General features: G+C 36.1%; 5 protein-coding genes across 7 annotated transcripts; 2 read left to right on the forward strand and 3 right to left on the reverse strand.

Moving 5' to 3' along the window:
- Positions 1-93: 93 nt before the first annotated feature.
- On the reverse strand, positions 94-5,866 carry LOC136344617 (USP6 N-terminal-like protein). Of its 2 annotated transcripts, none has more exons than XM_066292253.1 (11): positions 5,756-5,866; positions 4,530-4,679; positions 4,363-4,473; positions 4,177-4,309; positions 3,931-4,118; positions 3,659-3,879; positions 3,283-3,578; positions 3,016-3,225; positions 2,866-2,962; positions 1,059-1,280; positions 94-1,007 (listed from the first exon to the last, which is right to left on the reverse strand). In XM_066292253.1, exons 2-11 carry the CDS (start codon positions 4,553-4,555, stop codon positions 724-726), a joined length of 1,788 nt encoding a protein of 595 aa, XP_066148350.1. In that variant the 5' UTR covers positions 4,556-4,679; positions 5,756-5,866; the 3' UTR covers positions 94-723. The 2 variants fall into 2 exon arrangements, with proteins under 2 accessions (XP_066148350.1, XP_066148351.1); XM_066292254.1 differs by lacking the exon at positions 5,756-5,866 and adding an exon at positions 5,242-5,693.
- A 157-nt stretch (positions 5,867-6,023) lies between these two features.
- LRR (Leucine-rich repeat) lies at positions 6,024-16,855 on the forward strand. Of its 2 annotated transcripts, XM_066292248.1 has the most exons (24): positions 6,024-6,199; positions 7,014-7,111; positions 8,915-8,965; positions 9,096-9,305; positions 9,359-9,588; positions 9,642-9,901; positions 9,951-10,138; positions 10,199-10,276; positions 10,328-10,509; positions 10,568-10,719; positions 10,771-11,010; positions 11,061-11,211; positions 11,265-11,459; positions 11,509-11,737; positions 11,787-11,962; positions 13,394-13,619; positions 13,695-13,715; positions 13,800-14,013; positions 14,061-14,143; positions 14,204-14,492; positions 14,545-14,661; positions 14,710-14,958; positions 15,202-15,260; positions 15,497-16,855. In XM_066292248.1, the coding sequence occupies exons 1-24, from the start codon at positions 6,163-6,165 to the stop codon at positions 15,602-15,604; spliced, it is 3,843 nt and encodes a 1,280-aa protein (XP_066148345.1). In that variant the 5' UTR covers positions 6,024-6,162; the 3' UTR covers positions 15,605-16,855. The 2 variants fall into 2 exon arrangements, with proteins under 2 accessions (XP_066148345.1, XP_066148346.1); XM_066292249.1 differs by lacking the exon at positions 13,695-13,715 and having other exon boundaries at positions 6,027-6,199.
- kin17 (kin17 DNA and RNA binding protein) lies at positions 7,395-8,826 on the forward strand. The gene has a single exon (XM_066292259.1). It carries the CDS (start codon positions 7,589-7,591, stop codon positions 8,765-8,767), a length of 1,179 nt encoding a protein of 392 aa, XP_066148356.1. The 5' UTR covers positions 7,395-7,588; the 3' UTR covers positions 8,768-8,826.
- Positions 11,976-12,848, reverse strand: Ak6 (adenylate kinase isoenzyme 6). The gene is made up of 4 exons (XM_066292260.1): positions 12,535-12,848; positions 12,375-12,483; positions 12,201-12,322; positions 11,976-12,147 (listed from the first exon to the last, which is right to left on the reverse strand). The coding sequence occupies exons 1-4, from the start codon at positions 12,733-12,735 to the stop codon at positions 12,007-12,009; spliced, it is 573 nt and encodes a 190-aa protein (XP_066148357.1). The 5' UTR covers positions 12,736-12,848; the 3' UTR covers positions 11,976-12,006.
- Positions 16,315-17,583, reverse strand: LOC136344621 (GEL complex subunit OPTI). Its single transcript, XM_066292261.1, has 4 exons — positions 17,354-17,583; positions 17,127-17,230; positions 16,944-17,073; positions 16,315-16,854 (listed from the first exon to the last, which is right to left on the reverse strand). Exons 1-4 carry the CDS (start codon positions 17,456-17,458, stop codon positions 16,798-16,800), a joined length of 396 nt encoding a protein of 131 aa, XP_066148358.1. The 5' UTR covers positions 17,459-17,583; the 3' UTR covers positions 16,315-16,797.
- Between the last annotated feature and the right edge of the window lie 358 nt (positions 17,584-17,941).

The following is a 17,941-nucleotide window of genomic DNA, read 5'->3' on the forward strand; positions in this document are numbered from 1 at the left end:
GTCTGTGTGCAGAATAGTGTCCGACTTATAGAATGGCTAGGAACATAACCGCATTAACCTAATAAGAATAGAATAATGTTAAAAATATGCGTATTTCTATAAATTAACTTTTATTACAAAATTTAGACATCATTCTAGGAATGAAACGATATAACAATTCAATTCACCACTGTGAACATATCCAAGAGCAAATTTCAATAAATTACAAGACATTTATTATTGCAGATATCACACTATACATATGGAAAAACCTTTATTATCGCAAAGGAAACGGAAAGAAAACGACGGATAAAAGCGTGGAAATAAACACGGATAATTAATCTTAAGGCTGCAATTGAGGCCAAACTATGTAAAAAAAAATAAAAAATGGTGAGTGATAAATATCAATAAATAATCGTAGATAGGGGAAAGGTATGGCACACTACCACAAGACATAAAGGGACTATCATTTTCTACACAAAAGTAGCCAATAAGTTGCAATCTAAAACTGCCATCCGCGTTATAAAGGCACTCTCGAGACTTGACTGGCTACCAAAGAAATGCACCATTGAAATCGTTCTTTAAGAACACTTTCAAGGAATCATAGACGAACTGAAGAGTATTATAGAAAGAAGACCAATATTGACAGGATTTTTACAAATATGCACTTAAAAAAGTAGGCATAAGCTACGACACACACATCACAAAATTTATTATTTGGAATGATATCTTTGAGCCGATGATCTACTTCAAGTCGACCGTTTCGGGGCTCTCTAACCGGAAATGCTTGATATGGCCATGCTCCACTAAAGGCGTAGGCAATTCGTCATTGTCGATCCTAATTCGGATCTTGTTCATTTCAGGAAAGGAGCAGGGATGCATTTTCTGAACGTCTCCGTTATGGGGACTGGCTATGGGGGTGTCCAGAGGGGAGTAAGGTACGTAGATGCGTAGCACGTCTGGGCTGGGGTTGTGGGGTGTCGCCCTTGGGGTGGACTGCGCGCTGGTGAAGCATTGTTTGGGCATACCTTGGAAGAAACGCAACTTTTAAATTGCACAAACGACGTGGACCGTTTTACCTGATCCGATGGAGCTAGCTCCTCCCACTGAGTTATCGCTCATATTACTATGGGTGTCCAACGAATTTTCATGGGCTTGAGACCGCGTTATCGTCGAAAAAACTGACAAATCTGCTGTGGACGTCACACTAGTGTCCGCTAATGAGCGTCTTGAACCATTGTGCTCGCAGTCTAGAAGCGAACTGGCGTCGTCCATTGAAGGGTCGAAGGAGAACTTGGATCCTACAAGAACAGTTGCAAATTCTGCACTAAGACTTTTACTGCTAACAATCATAAACGCTGCGTGAGCATGCTACATAGCTGTTGTGCCAAGACCTACCAAACTCACTCTCTGCAGGTGGACACAGAATTCTGCAATCTTGCAGAGAATTCCAGAAGACCGTTTCTGATAATTCCTGGTAATTCTCTTCTTGCAGTAATAATAAAACAATAAAAAGTAAGTAACCAAGGGAAAAGTAAATAAATAAAATAACAAGCCTCTTACCGGTTATTTTAGCGATAGCACACTGAGGTACACAAACACCCACTTAGGTTAAGATAACTGAAGGATGAAAACCCGGCCTTAGTACAATTTCAGCACTTAAGTGTATCTTAGCCCAGTGACCTGCTAATCTAAACATGCGTAGGACCTACCTAGGGACACTCTTCAAACGCTTACTTCGGGCAAGACTGCAATTTTTCCAAAAATAATAATGCATTCCTAGTTATGTTCGCAAGGATATACGTAAGTGCTGTGAGATTTGTGAAGGTGCTAATCATGTAAATAAGTATTTAAACGCCCTTTGGCCAACACCGGATCGTTTGTGAGTGAAACACACTAGGTTTCTTTGGAATGAGGATGGTTAAGAGCTTTGTTAGTGACGGTTAAAATGACCAAAACCACACGATAAATGTAGTAGAGTTTATAAAAAAATATATTGCAAAAATACATTATAAGAAAAAGTAAAAAAAAAAATATTTTTACATTATTACTGTGAGTAGTTTAAGCCTAGTAATAATAAGAAAACTTGTTATATACAAAACCATTAAGATAATTTACAGCAATGTTTTCAAATCATCTCACGAAGGAAGGCTTTACCTAACTAAATATTTCCACATATAATAGTCTTTTTGAAACGAAAGGGGAACGCACAAATAAATGCATTAAAACAAGCGAGTTGCATGGGCAAGAAATGCTACTAGGATATGATGCAATTGCCAAAACGCCTACCTAAAACGCATCTTAAACGCAACACTCAGTCTTTGAGCTGTTGCTAAAAACAAAATTACACTGGGTGTTCCAATGCCATGTGGCACTGTTGCTAGCTTCGAAACGATAAGAATTACAAAGTTTTTACAATTTGTAATTCTTAGCGTTTCGCAATAAATAGTCGTAGCTAGTGAATGCCATTTGGGACACCCCGTCTATTAGGAACTCCAAACATTTAACAAGCTGCTATACCTAAACTATTGACTTTTCTTTGCGACTACATGTCTTTTTATCTTCTAAAAGTTGTCGGACAGTTTAACTGTAGATTTAACTCTCCCTGGGTGCCTCCCCTGGAACATAACTTTTACTATTATGGACTACAGCTAAACTCTCCCTACGATTGCTATGTACAACTACAGCCATTATCGATAAACAGGACTAAAAAAAATCGACATTTGTTCAAGTTAATTGTTCTATGTAGTTTGAGTTTTTTGACAAAAACTCATAGCCTAGTGCACTCAATTTCGACGCTACTAGCGACACTATCGGCGGCAAAACTACTCTTACTGGCTAAAGTGGTTCTACTGCCGATTGTCGAACTATTATCCGGATCCGTACCTGTGTAACCGACCGAATCCCCAACGGACAGGTGGCTATCCTTTTCGGCAGACTCTCGCGCCATGTCGCTCGCCAACGTCACTATCTCTTGAGTCCGCTTAAAGTTCAAAAAAACCATCCAGCGTCTCAAAAAATTCTTCACATTCTTACCTTTTCATTATCACTAAACATCTCTTTGCGAATCCCCACAATTTCCTCGAAACAGGGCTCCAGAAACTCGCCAAAAGGCCTCTGGGCAATCTCGTCATTAGTCGGAGGACCTGGATGATCCAGTCTATGTTTTCGTAACGTCTCCAGTGAATGCTCCAACTCTCGGATAACTGTATCATCATCGTAGAGGAAATCTTTATACAGACGCACCTAAATTCCCAAAGAAATTCTATGTTTTATCATCGATTTTTCTCTTCCTGAACCAACCTGAATGAAATGCACAATCGAATCCATATCGCCGAATTTTAACAGACTACGCTTATGCATTTTGAGTATTGTGTAGGCCATTGCTGTGACTACTCGTTCCCCTTCAAAAAGGTATATGTCCCAAATCCTCAGGCAGAGGCTGAAGGGAACCCGCTCGATGAAACACACGAAAAACCACTTGACCGAGTACAAGATGGTATCCAGGCCATGTTTATCAAAGTGTTTTTTCACTTTCGGCAAGAGTTTCGTTAATATTCTGTCGTGGTGGGCGAGAAATCTGGTTAATTTAGGGAAACCTAAAGGAAGTCATTCAAAATGAATACAAAAGTTGTATTAATTACTATATAATCCTTGTCAATGAACAATCCTCACTTACCCTCCTTATACAAACCATGCATGGCATATTTAGGGTCAGTAAGCAGAATATGTACAGCCCAAAACGCGTCCTCCTCATCCATGTACATTAACAGCACTCCTGCCAATCCAGACATACCTTGACAGTACCCTACTTCAGAATTATACATGGCGTAGGCCGTTAAAACATTGAATAGCATCTGCTGTTTAATGCTGTACCGTTCTCTATAGTGCAAATGTTCCCTGATGGGTTTTAGAGTTAGAGGTGCTTTCAAAAAGTAGAAATTGGGGTACCTAAATTGTCTATTAACATCAGAATCTATTTGCCGAGCATCAGTGGAATATTTCCGCGCCAATCTCATCATTTCTTGGTATTTGCCCTTATTAGCATTCTTCACCCTTTCCACCTGCAGCAGTTTACACCATGCTTCGCTGCGCAACGAATTTGGAATGCCTTTATATACACGAGAGTGAAGTTTTTCCTTTAGAAATATTTTTTCTATTAATGATTATGGTTTAATATTATTAAAAAAACTTTACTTTAGACTGTGGAGATTCCCAATTTCTTAACATTTTCAGCCATTTTTTCTGCCGTTCTACCTCAATCTGCAGCTTTTTGGCCTCTTGCGGATCCACTTTGGATGGTAAACGCTTGTCATGAATGAATCCATATCTAAGCCACAAAATGTGAGGGTAGAAAATTGGGGGAAATATTTGTATCTGTACCTATCAGTGGCATGATAAACTTCAAAACCAGGATCCTCCCAAGGGTCAATTTCAGCACATTCTCGTCCCTGTTCATAACGTCTGAATATCTTCTCTCGCTCTTCAGCAGATCTGATGTGAAATAAAACTTATGGACTATTATTAGTTCCTCAGTTGAGGGATTTTACCTTTTTAAAAGATCCTCCTTATTCATCCCATTGAATAATTAAGTGACTGGTTAGGAAAACTTCTCAGGGACATGCCGTAATAATAATAAGTTAGTTGAATTCTTAGGTTTTGGCATAACATCAATTATTCAATGAGGAATAGTGCAACATCTGAAATTGAGATAAGAAGAAATGGTTAAAGCTTGAGAAACATTAGATAATATTTTGTTCCTACTATCTGTCCTTATTGCTTTAAGCAGGTAAATAAAAACATGTTTTTGAAGTAATGTTAAAAGTTCTTGAAACTGTTAATCATGGAAGTATACAAATAGTATTTGAGATAGAAAAAAATTACCATTAACAACTATTGTTTTATTTTTACTAGATATCTGGTAATCCATATAAAATGTTAAAACCTTGTTAATGAAATAAAGGGTACTGATTAAAAAAAAACATCAAGTAAATGTTGAAATATCAAAGGTGTGATTGGAATTTATACATTTGTTAGTGCCAACCTTTGATTTAATTTTTATTTATCAGTCTTCTGATTCCAGAAATAACTGCCTTTTAGTAATTTTCTTAGTGATCAGCCTTATATGTGGCCCTCACAAATTTAAAATTATAAATTTGTTTTCAAATGTGTTCCTTTGTTCCTTATTTAAAAAGGTACTTATCTCTATATTTGAAAGACCAAATCCCTTTCCAAGGATCATTACCAATTTTGTTTGCTCACCTGTTTTGTCATTGGATATGAACCAAAAGTAAACACAAACAGGATAAATGTACATACTAAGAAATTTGTACTTGAACTTTTAATAATGTTTTTTTACTTCCTGCCAAAACCCTGATTTAATAATAATGATAATGCATAATCTGCTTGCTTAATGGATTAGTAAGTGAAAGAATAGAAAAGATTATTAACCACTATAACAATGTAGGCCAAACTAGTAGGACAACAGTTGTTACACATCATTTTGCAGGCAATATGCTCTAAATAAAAGAGATGTAGTCAGCATTTTAGGTGTTTCCTTAAACGTTCAGATATTTCATAGTAATGCAACGAAGACATAAGAATAAATTTCAAAGGAATTTCTGTTGAACCCACACAAAAAAGATATCACCCCTCAACCAAAACCACTTCCAGTTGTTTAATTTACTTCTAGGGTTAGAAAAAACATATTTCTGTATATGATTCTTAGATAGAGAATTATGGAATTATTAAAATAAACAAGAACTCATTTACTTACTTTATTTGCTTACAATTTTTTTTGAGCTAAAAACTTTTTTCTCTGCCAATTTACATATACATCAACAACTAACCACCTCCATAACTGTCAATCTGACACAAAAAAAAACAACATGCCAAATGTCTCATTAGGTTTCTTAGGTGTCTAGTCTTTTCTCTTTTTTCCCATACACCAAAAAAAGGATATCACTATTGTTAAGTGCTCAACAAATGGATTTCTGACTTGGCAACATAGCAAACATGGCCCGCTCTGCTTTTTCAACCATTTTCATTCGAAAATTGACGTTTTGTTTTGACATTTGTCCAGAAAACTGGAATAGTTTTTCAATTGAAGAGCTACACAGAAAACCGAAATATGTACAGTTTTAAAAAGTTTTAGGTTGTAATTGTGTGGTTATTTTGTAAAATATGTCTACACGATCCCAACTCACCAAGGACCTAAACGGTAAGTGTGAGTTTTCATTTAAAATTGGGCTTAAGAAACCACTGTTTACATGGTTTGTGACGTACATTTGAGAGGGGAGTGTCTGGGACTTTTTAGAGATTTTTAGTTAAAATATATACTTTCTGCTCTATCGGTTGTTATCAAATACATAAGGAACTGAGCTAATGATAATAAGCTCAAAGGAGCCCCAAAAAACCCATATAATATCCCCTAGTGACCTGTCAAAAATTAACCCCTTTTTGCAAACCTACTATCCTACTTTTCCAGATAGAAAACAATTAAATCATAGCATTGTAATACTTTATGAATAATGTTATTTACTGAAACTACATTACAATAGTGCCAATATAAACCTAAAGTATGATACAAATTGCCCTTATTTCGATTACTCATCACACACAATATCAAATTAAATCTCTGAATCACTTCTTGGGTGCCTCCTTCTTTTTTAATCACCAATTTCAGAGAGCTGCGTTTTCAACCATTAAAGCTGACCCAGTGACACTGGCTTGAATTTAAATTATTGTTTTAAATTGAATTTGTCTTGAATACAAATGGACTGCTACATTTCAGTGCCAGTGCACCATCATGAACAATTAGTAAAGTCTTATTTTTACTGAATTCTATATACATTATGTGTTGTCCTTGCAAAAGTGCATTTTCCAATTAATTTTTTTTATTTTACTGCTGTTTTCCTAGGCAAAAAAACTGTTTCAAGGTTGTCGTAGTGAATACTAATTATTGCATAAAATGTATAAAGTTTTGTGCAATAATTACTATTGACGTCATTTTTAAGTTGACTTTATTATTTTAGAGAGCATTAAATCCTCTGTGGGCAACAAGGTGAAAATCCTCTTCAAAAATGTGGTTCGTTTGGAAACTAAAGGGGATAAAACCGAGAATAGGGTGTTGGTGAGTGTTTACAGGCCTTTTTTCCTGTGTTTTGTTTATGTAGACGCTTCCATTTCCTGTTTATTGTTCACCTTTTCGATAAAAATCAATATCGGTTCCCGTTTTAAATTTTCCGCCAACTGTGCTGCGCCCTCTGCCGAACGTTTCATTTACGGTATGTTTACAACGCTATCGCTAAATTCATAATACTAAAGGCACAGGAAAGCAGCACGTGACCGTCTAGTTCTAAATGTGTTTTCTGGTCACGTGAATATTCATTGTGTTCGTGAAACTTCATTATACTACACTGACATTTGTCAATGTCAATTACTATATTCTCCATTTTTTATATTTTCATTTCTTTTCTAGTTTTGCTAACAAGTACGATTACTATAATTCTCATTATTTCTTGTATATTCCAAGTACGTAAATAAAGAATTCGTGTTGCGTAATAGTGTATTTTTCAAGAAGTTAGGTGACCACAAAAATCGAATCAAAATGCCTAGGGCTGAAGTAGGTACACCCAAGTACCTTGCCAACAAAATGAAGGCAAAAGGCTTACAAAAGTTGAGGTGGTACTGCCAAATGTGCCAGAAACAGTGCAGGGATGAAAATGGCTTCAAATGCCATACCATGAGTGAATCCCATCAAAGGCAGCTGCTCCTATTTGCGGATAGCCCCAAGAAATATATTGATGACTTCTCTTTTGATTTTGCCAAGGGTTTTGTTGGGATTCTCAGGAGGCAGTTTTGCAGTAAACGAGTGAATGCAAATAGAGTTTATCAAGAGTATATTGCTGATAGAGATCATGTGCATATGAATGGTACACGCTGGGTTACACTGACTGGATTTGTTCGATGGTTAGGGGCAACAGGACAAGCTGTAGTGGATGAGACTGAAAAAGGCTGGTACATAACTTACATTGACAGAAGTCCTGAAACTGTGCAAAGAGAGCAGAGAAAGAAAAAAAAGGAAAAGATGGACAAAAATGATGAGGAGCGTATCATGGAATTTGTAGAAAGACAAATTAAACATGGTATTGAAACAGCAGGTCCTATTCCTGAACCTGTCTATACTGAATTTGTCCGGGAGCATGAGGATGAAATTGTTAAACTAGATCTCAATATAAAGCTTGATAAGAAACTTGTCACCCCTGTAAGTTTAGACAAAGTATTTAAAAGGCCTGCAAATCCAATTGACACTACCACTAAGGAGTCCAAGAAAATTAAAATTGAGGTTAAAACTGAAAATCAGAGAAAGACTGCTTTGGATGAAATCATGGCTGAAGAAGAAATCAAAAAGGAGGTCAAGAATCGCAAAGACTATTGGCTGACTGAGGGTATTGTAGTTAAAGTAGTCACAAAATCACTAGGGGACGAGTTCTACAAACAGAAAGGCATTGTTAGGGAGGTGATTGACAATTATGGGGCTGTTGTGAAATTATTAGAAACTGGGAAGAAATTGAAGCTTGACCAAAAGCACCTAGAAACAGTCATTCCAGCTATTGGAAAATGTGTGAAAATAGTGAATGGAGCTTATTGTGGGGAGGTTGCCAAATTGCTCAGTTTGGATGAAAGGAACTTTTGTGTTAATGTAGAAATTGCCAAGGGTGTGTTAATGGGACGAAAAGTGGACAAAGTGCAGTATGAAGATATTTGCAAATTGTATGAGGCATAGAATCTTTATAACTTGGAATAGTGTTAGCTTAAGTTTTGTAAATAAATTTATAAACTATTTTTGTTATATTAATGCATTTGCCCCCTCTTAACTCACTACCTTATCCTTAAAATTGTTTGTTTTGGTAACCAGAGATTTTAATTCTAGGTTTTCTCACCATGCAGAATATTATTGCTCACAGCCAAAGTGCCAACAAAGGTATTTTGAAAACATTTTTTTCTTTTAAATCTTCAAGTAAAGATATTACGGGCAAAAACAAAGACAAACTAAAGATACTACAGAAATATTAAACTAATCTCTATAATATCTTTTCCTTGTTTTTCTACAGATTGATTGTCATTTCCATTATCTGGAAATACAAGCGTTGGAGAGCAAAAGGGGCAACCACCTAAGTTTGACGATAAATGACAAGGTTTATTCTTTCCTAACCGGAGAGGATTCTTCATGCAGTACAGAGGTGGATAACATGATAGCCGCCCTTAACAATGCTATTAGAAACATTTTTCCTACTGTGCCATTGCAGCACATTATTAAGAAGGTAGATTAGGGATTTTTTTAATTTTAAAAGATATTGCAAAATTGTTTCATAAGATTGAAGTGATACCCAGTACAAGACTGCAGCAATTGCGGGATTTGGAAGCGATCGCGAGTAGCCAAAGAGAGGTCGGCCCTTGTGGAGGGTTTTCGACTCAGTACGCTTGCTATTGCGATTACCACGGTATGACCTATAGGGAGGAAGTGGCATGGGACATAGATAATATTTATTTTTCCTTAAATACCCGAGAGTTAAATCTAAAGGATTTTGAGTATTTGGATCAGAAGTAAGTTTCGCTTAACAAATAAAAATTGTTTAGAAATTTTTATGAATTTGCAGGGATTTGATTCCTATAATCAACGCTATGAGGTATAACACTTGGTTCACCAAGCTGCGCGCTAACCAAGTGAAATTATCCCATGATAACTTTGATAAAATCCTTCATGTGTTACGAAAGTCTCTCAATTTGGAGGAGCTTTACCTTGATAATTTGGGTCTTAAGGCTGATTTTGTTAATAAATTGCTGAGCGCCCTTAAGGTCAATACAGTTTCAGCTTTACATACCATAGATTTGAGCTTCAATCCTATAGAAGATAAAGGTAGGTTTTAACTTTGGTGTTAAAATTAAGTTCTAAAATAAAATTTTAGGTGCATCCTATTTAAGTCAATGCATAAGTAAACTAAACAAGGGATTAGTGCACATAAACGTGTCCCATTGCAGTTTGAGTTCGAAGGGTATAAACCACATAGCAAGCGCTCTTTGTGCCAACACAACGAACTTTAACACATTGACCTACCTCAATCTGAGTGGTAATAGTCTTAAGGATGATATTAATGTATGTCCAAATTAATCCAAATTCTTACTGAAAAATCCTCGAAATGTTCTCGTTTTTTAGCATTTACAAAGCTGTTTTTCTCAGTCGAATGCTCTTCAACATATTGATATTTCCTCAACTGATGTTATTTTAGAAAATGTAAGTTACAGCATAATATGCGATGTTAAAATATTAAGATTCTTTTTGCAGCTTTTTAGTGCGTTAGTGAAAGGTTGTACCACAAATCTGGTGCATCTAAACGTGTCTAGGAACCCTTTTAGTAGCAAGAAAAGCAAAGAGGCTCCAATTTCCTTCAAGCAGTTTTTTAGCAGTACTCTTAACCTTAAGTATTTGAATATTTCTCATTGCAAGCTGCCTCAGGAGGCGCTCAAGTAAGGCCTTCGCCGTTATTTTAAATTTGAATTCTCATTAGATCTGTGCCTTATTTAGGAACTTACTGTTGGGCCTCGCTTGCAACGAATTTACCAAAGAAATGAGTTTGGATATAAGTAATAATGGACTGGGTAGTCATGGTGCTCATGTGTTAGAATCCTGCGTGCACGGTGTTAGGTGCATTTCTAGTCTTGATATTTCTGATAACAGTAGGTCAAAAAATTTGTATGAGTCTTGATACTTTATGTTTTTATTTGTAGATATGGATTCCGATTTGTGTAACGTAGTTTTAGCTATAAGCAAAAACAAATCTTTGAAACACCTAAATATGGGGCGTAGCATGAAAAAGCATATGTCCCTTATTATGGACTCGGTTGTACAAGTCATACAAGATGACGAGTGTATATTGCAGAGCCTCATCATTCCAGATTGTAGGCTCAGGGGAGATTTATTTAATCTTTTGAATGCATTAGGGGATAATAAGTCCTTGGAATTATTAGGTTTTGTTAGTTTGCGTTATGCAAAAGCTAGTTTAATCAGGTATTTGCAGATATAAGTGGAAACCTCATTGGGGATTCTGGTGCTAGACTACTGGCGAAAGCGCTGCAAATCAATGGCAAACTCAAGACTATTATTTTGGATAGAAATAATATAACTCTACAAGGTTATAATGATTTGGCCTATGCTTTGGAGAGTAACCAGTAAATATATCTGTATCTGGATAGTTACAAAAGCCTAACATAACCACTTTTAGAACGTTGCAGTACATTCCATTTCCTATATTCGACGTGACTCCTTGTATGAAGGCCTCAGCAGAACGGACTGATATGTTAATGAGAAAAATCCAGGACTTGCTCAATAGGAATGTGTCTTCCAAGCAGCACAGCACCAAAATCGTGTCTTTGCAACCTGGTTTTTTGTTGACATCCAAGCAGCAAGCTCTCGAAAGGTAAGAGCAATAATTTTTTTTACCAATATTGCCCACATTTCTACTGCAGACTTGTTACTCAAACTGAGGAAGCAATAAAGTCCCTGGGCACCGATTCCATTGCTCCGCATAATGATATAAACCACGCCAATGACGTTATTCGAGACGCGGAAAATTGCAAACAGCTACTTGTGCGTCTACAAGAAGTGGCTCAGCACCGGAATGACAAACATCCAGTAGAAGAAAAGCTGCAGCAAGTCTCTGGTGATATTTTTAACTGCGTTTGTGATAGTATACAGGTAAATATTTTTTAAACTCCTACAGAGGAAATACTTACATGACTTTTAGGTAATGGTAGAAAAAATGTTGAAGACTTGCAAAGAACAGTGTCCATATGTATTGAGGGATGAACATACTGTGCAGGAAATTAAGAAGGAGTGTAAGAAAAACAAGCAAATTCCCATGGACTTTGTAACAAGCTGTGTAAAACATCAAGCAGGGATGGATGTGATGAATAGGTTAAGGTAAGCTCAAAAATAAAAATGGATATAACTTTAATAATACTAATTTAGGTATTATTATTTTGAAACCAGTTCTGCAACCATAAACATATTCTGTTAATGTTGTCTTGCAATTGTGACTCAGTAATGCTTAAAAGCTCATGTACTATGTGTTTTTTATATGAGTTGTTTGCTTCTTCCAATATTACCTAAAAACAAAAAGTTATGAAACATATAGATGCTAAAGTTGATTGGTATTTACTTGAAATATTTCACAGTCAATATTGTCTTCAAGTTTCTTGCCCTCATATCCCCTGGCTTTTAGTCTATCATATAATGTAGTGTTATCAGCTTTTATCACAAAAACCGCATCAAACCATCTTTCTATAATTTAAACTTTGGCTGAACAAGGATAAAATGATAATAGGGACATTACCTGGAAAAAACTCGCAGCTGTGATAGTCCACTATATTGCCCCCTTGACACATAACCTCCTCAAGCCCATCTAGCAGTTTGTCTTCATCTAACACTGGACATTTGTATACCTTAAAATTTAAATAAATTAAGAAGAGGTTTTAGAAATGACTATTATCCACCTCATCGAACTCCTCCAGACAATTATTGTCTTTAGCGATTTTCGAGATTTCCAGCCACTGCATTCCGGTAGTTTCAGCTAACTTTTTGCACAATGTGGACTTACCTACGCCAGGAGTGCCTGTTACGAGGATATTTGGAGAGTTCCGTTTGATATTCGGCGTTATGGGGGTGCAATCCATGTCACTGTTTGTGTTTTCCATAGTTTTGAAGTACAGGACTTCCTTTTTAGAGCTTTAAGTTGAAATTAAATGTTTTGCTGAAACGTAACCTCACAATTACTGTGTGTTTTGATCGCTATTTCGCCATGTTGGATTTTGGGTTGGAACCTGACGTTTAAGTCGTAGAAATCTGTAGTTTGAGATAGCTCCATCTATGTTTCGTCCACAACATTTAAATTGGTGGTTTATTCCAGTTTTGAAAGTTGTTCATCGTCAGGAATTTACAGGACTTAATGAGGCAAATAAAAAAGTTATTATCAAAAATTGTTTATTTTATTTTTTAAAATTAAATTATCATTTATTCCTTTTCATCTTTGCTCCATTTACTAAGGTGGCACCTCAGTGGCTGATGAAATCCGAAGTGTGCTCAACAATAATGGTAGTTTAATTTTGTATTTACGAGATGCGGTCAACAAGTTGTTTTTTAACAGGATCAAAAGGTGCTAATGTGTCTTTAAGTAAACAGGGTTCAACCTTAAAAAATTAATTTTGAATCGAGAAATTTGTTTCTGACAGGAGCCATTACCACCAGAAATGTGTCTTTTCATGCGAACGTTGAAGTGATTACGATAACATCCAGTATTTCAGTTAAATTTGCTGACAAACTATTTTTCAAGTTTCATTTTGCTATGATTTACAGAGAGGTAAACTTGATGATGGCATCACAGCTAAGCGAACAGGTGACGGACGAAGTGTACGAGACGCTGATGCAAAGCTACAAGATCTTGGTGGGAGATGAGAGTGCCATAAGGATAGACTCGCCCCCGAGACGATCGAGACTGAGTAGCACCGACAGCTCTAGACATGGGGCCAGTGATATATCGATTACAGATAGTACTAGTCATATTAGTGATCATTCCCCAATGGTAAGTCCCAACTGAATTTGCCTCAGTAATTGTCATTGAAATAAGTAGTAATATTCAATTATACATTTCATGCAGATGCTGGAGTATTTAAATCTTGTAAGTAACGACAAGTAGTATTTTGATTTCCTGGTTATTTGACATTTAAGACGCAATTTGTGAGGTAATTTTGGTCTGTGTTAGGCGACTCCTCATCTGTCAATAAAACGTAGAAGCGTCCATAACAGGAAACTGCGACCTAAGTCGGTTGTGGACAGTGTTGAAGGTCTATCAGCCGATGATATTCCCAGTCTGTTACCTTCGGTTAGGAATGGCGAAGAAGAAGATTCCGTGACAGAGTTGCCTAATACTAGTCATCATTTGCAGCACCTTGTAAAGGGAATTTTCCTAAATAAAGGTTTAATCTAAAAATGTTTTAAATACATTTTACATGTTACATTTTAGGGAGGCCTCGAAGAGCTAAGACTAGAGCCCCCACCAGATCAGTAGTAAAGCCCCCTGACTCTCATTCAGACTCAATTTCGCAGGTTTTCAAATAATTCTGATATATGAGTCTCCCATATTTAGTCCCACAGTTTTTTTTACAGGATTTAGTCGAAGGCCTTGACACGTTCTTCCGTCCAGGTTCAGCGACTCCCACTTCAGATGACTGTCACTCCTTTCAGCTGGACGGGAGTCCGAATCACGACTTCGCGTCTCCGGTGCTGAGCGACGATCGTAAAACTCCAAAATTGAGCCGTAATTCGCCGCTTTTAAGAGGACTGATGACTCCCACGCCTCGTTCACGTTCCAGCGACAATCTGGAAAAGGGTTCGCCCACTTCAATGAGGAAAATTGCTGGAGGAGGAGATTCACCTTTAAGCCGGAGATTGACCGGTAAAAATTTTTGATGTTTTTTTTTATCAAATTAATACGTCATGTTTTTCAGGAGACAGCTTGGCAAGTCAGCAAAGCAGCGACGGTAGTTTGGCGACTGAATCAGCTTTCGATCACTCCCCGGGAAGTACTTTATCGAAAACTGTGTCCCCTATTGAAGGTTTTAAAGGTGAGAAACTCTTAATTGACATTGTTAGTGTTTAATGTGATTCCACAGAAGACTCAGTGGAGGGGCTTAGACAGCTGAAGTTGAAGCCTTCGCCGGCGATATCACAGAAGCAACGTCCTTGGTCAATGGTTACCAATACCGACTCCAAAAGCACAGATCTGAGTCTGCTGAGTGATGGCTCGTCTCCGAATAATTCCACCGGGAATACCCCAGATTCGGCAGAAGCGTTGGATAGTTCAGAATCGAGTTCGATAGATCGGCGGTTGTCCAAGGATATTAAATTAAAAAGGGCGTCCGGTGAGTTTTAGGTCATTAATTTAACGTGTCTCCTCAAAGGAACTTTTTCCTTTGAGGTTCTTTATTTTGCCTTTTTGATGGTCAACTAAATTTTCAACACTCTGTGCTAAGTGATAAGTTTATTTTATGAATGGAAATCAATCAAATTTTTCATGCATCAGTCTTTTTGCATATCTGCTTTGAAACAATATGCTATTTTTGTGTCTTTCAGTTTAACTTTTTTGTTTTTTTTTCGTTATTAAGGTATTTTGCACAGTTATTTTCCTGATCGTGGCGAGTTCAAGTTTCTCTCGCGTTACAAGGTAATTTCTTTTCATTAGAGATTTGTTTGCTTTGCATGACTTACTGATGCTGATGTAGAATTGTATGTATAAAGCACGTGATAGTAATAACATTTCCAAAGTGCTTCCAAAAAGATAGAAAGAAACATTATTGTCTAAAATAATTAACTCAGCTGTGTAAATAGGGTGTAGGTTTTATAGCGATACAACTAAAACGTTTTATCAGTCCTTGGGGCTATTAAAGTGTGTTTTCTCAGGCGATGGTCAACAATAAACCGTCGGACGGACCGTCCAACGCAGGTCACGATCCGAGGGACAGCAATTTTAATTGTAGGTCAGCCGAAGATGCACATGTTGTTAGGTAGAGATTATATTTTCGAGTTGTATCTAATGTAGTATTTATTCGGCTACTAAGGGTCAAATTTTGGTAGGTTTAGATCAACTTGAAGCCAAACTTTACTTCAGCGACTGCCACTGTGTTGCAGGTTTCAGAAATATTTTCGGTGCAATATACGTTTCCGCGAAAACATCTTTCAAGAAGATTCATTATCTGTTGAATGCGTCCTATGCCGGACTTTAATTAATAACGTTCTAAGTTAATCGGGTAATTTGTGATGCAAAGGCCAGTAAAAGAGCGTTAAAAAAAAATGGAAATAAGTAAAAGAACGAATTCATTCATCTGAAGAATACCTGCTCAAATGCACCTCAAGTAAATATTGTGTACTTCTCTCTCTCCAAGTTCAAGTCTTTCCTTCCCTCAATTCATTAATTATTTTGAGAATAGGGATCTATTTTGCTAGTTGCATATTGGTACATCTCTATGTATATAATATTTTTTTTACCCGTAAGACATCTGTTTAAATAGATTCATTGCAATTGTTAACATTCTTTTCTGTTTTGGAAAAATAATGTTAGTCCAGTATTTATGTGATTTTTATAATGTATTATTCTTATATATTTTTTTATGTTACTGATGATCCTTCCATATTTTTTTAACCTTAAAACATATGCTTCCATTTACTCTAGTTAGTTTGATTCAAAACTATATTCCTTTATAAGACAAATTAATAAACTATTCCTTACTGAAAAATGTTTATTAACCTAAAACATGAAATAACTTAAATATTTGTATAAGGCAGAGGAAAATAATATACAGAAGGTTTGCTAAACATATAGCGCAAATTTTGAAGATCCATTTTAGGTCAAAATTAGGAAAAGTTTAATTGAATTGGTTTTCTACTATTTTTAAAATATGCTTAGGTTAATTTAATTAAAACCTTTCACCATTTAACAACAATATGGCATTTTTTAGATATACCAGAACTCAGGTTAGAAGAAAGCTGTCTCCAATTTACGCCATATGTTTAGAAAACACTATAACTCTTATAGTACTGTATACTATAAACAACGGTGAGTAGGAATAAAATGTAAAGTTGCTGCTTGAAAAATTACCCAGCAACAAATGATCTTGCATTCCTTATCTATAATAATACATAAATAATAACAAAGTACCACAGAGAAGGGCAGACAATTCATTTAACTTCCCAATAATTCAATATCATAATTGTTCCTCCACTTCATAGTATAATCCTGTATAAATAATAATCCATGTAACCTGGAAAAGGAATTCAAAATTAGTCATTGAACAATGAGACTTTCATAAAAAATCAAATGTTAATACATGGCTTGTTTACAGGGACATACCAAAAACCCCGCAAATGACGTTATAAACCCCTCCTTAGTCAACTCCCATGGACCCCCAAACTCCTCTTCGTCAACACTTTGAAAATTACTGAAGTAAAAGTAGAGTACTCCTGCATTGATCATCACAAAACTGAAATGAAGCTTTGTTTGCGGGTTTGAAAAATCGAGTGTTTATGGACTTACAGGGCCAGACCGAGGAAACCTTTCAAAGGTAAAATACCCCATACTATGCCTAGTATAACTCCAAGTGCTTGCCGAGACCAGTATATCACATCAAGAAATTCTTCCTGTTATTGAGTTAAAACGAAAAGATTAGTATGAAGAATGCGAATTGTTTTAAAAATTCATGGAAATCCTACTACTAAAAAATGTATTTAAAAAATTGGTTACCTAACCTAAAAAAAACTCACTTTATCGGGCCATTCTGAGTTAGGCGTTATTGCTCTAGTCCACAGTGATAATTCTCCACCTTTGACGATACCATTTCTTTCTATGGATTTGTTTTTTGAATTCATTATAGCTTAAAATAAGACTACAGATGATAAAATATTAAATTATTAGTAACATTCTTTCATAATATTTAATAAATAAGTTACAAATATTAGTTGAGTCAGCAGCACAAGACTTTATTCGTATATAAACGAATTGTCAAATGTTTACGATATATTTAAATAGACAGAGCGTTCAACGAGGTGGCAACACTGCGAGTAGTGCATTTGCTTGCAATTTTCCGGATTATTTTCGATAAATTTTAAGAGAAATTTAATACTTGGGGATTGAAGTTCTTAAGTTAATCTATATTCGTTTATTTTTGGATAACATCCGATGAGTTTGAATTTTAAAGCACGTTTAATCTTCTATCTTTTCGACATAAGAAGACTGGAAATTTTGCATCGCCGCAAGTTGTGTGAAAATCGCCTTGTTTTAATAATTATCTTGATTTTTGTTTGATTTGCAAAGGGCATTGCTTGACCCGAAGTTAAGTTTGCTTTTATTCA

The sequence above is a fragment of the Euwallacea fornicatus genome, chromosome 17, assembly GCF_040115645.1.
Source record: "Euwallacea fornicatus isolate EFF26 chromosome 17, ASM4011564v1, whole genome shotgun sequence".
Classification (NCBI taxonomy): Eukaryota; Metazoa; Arthropoda; class Insecta; order Coleoptera; family Curculionidae; genus Euwallacea; species Euwallacea fornicatus.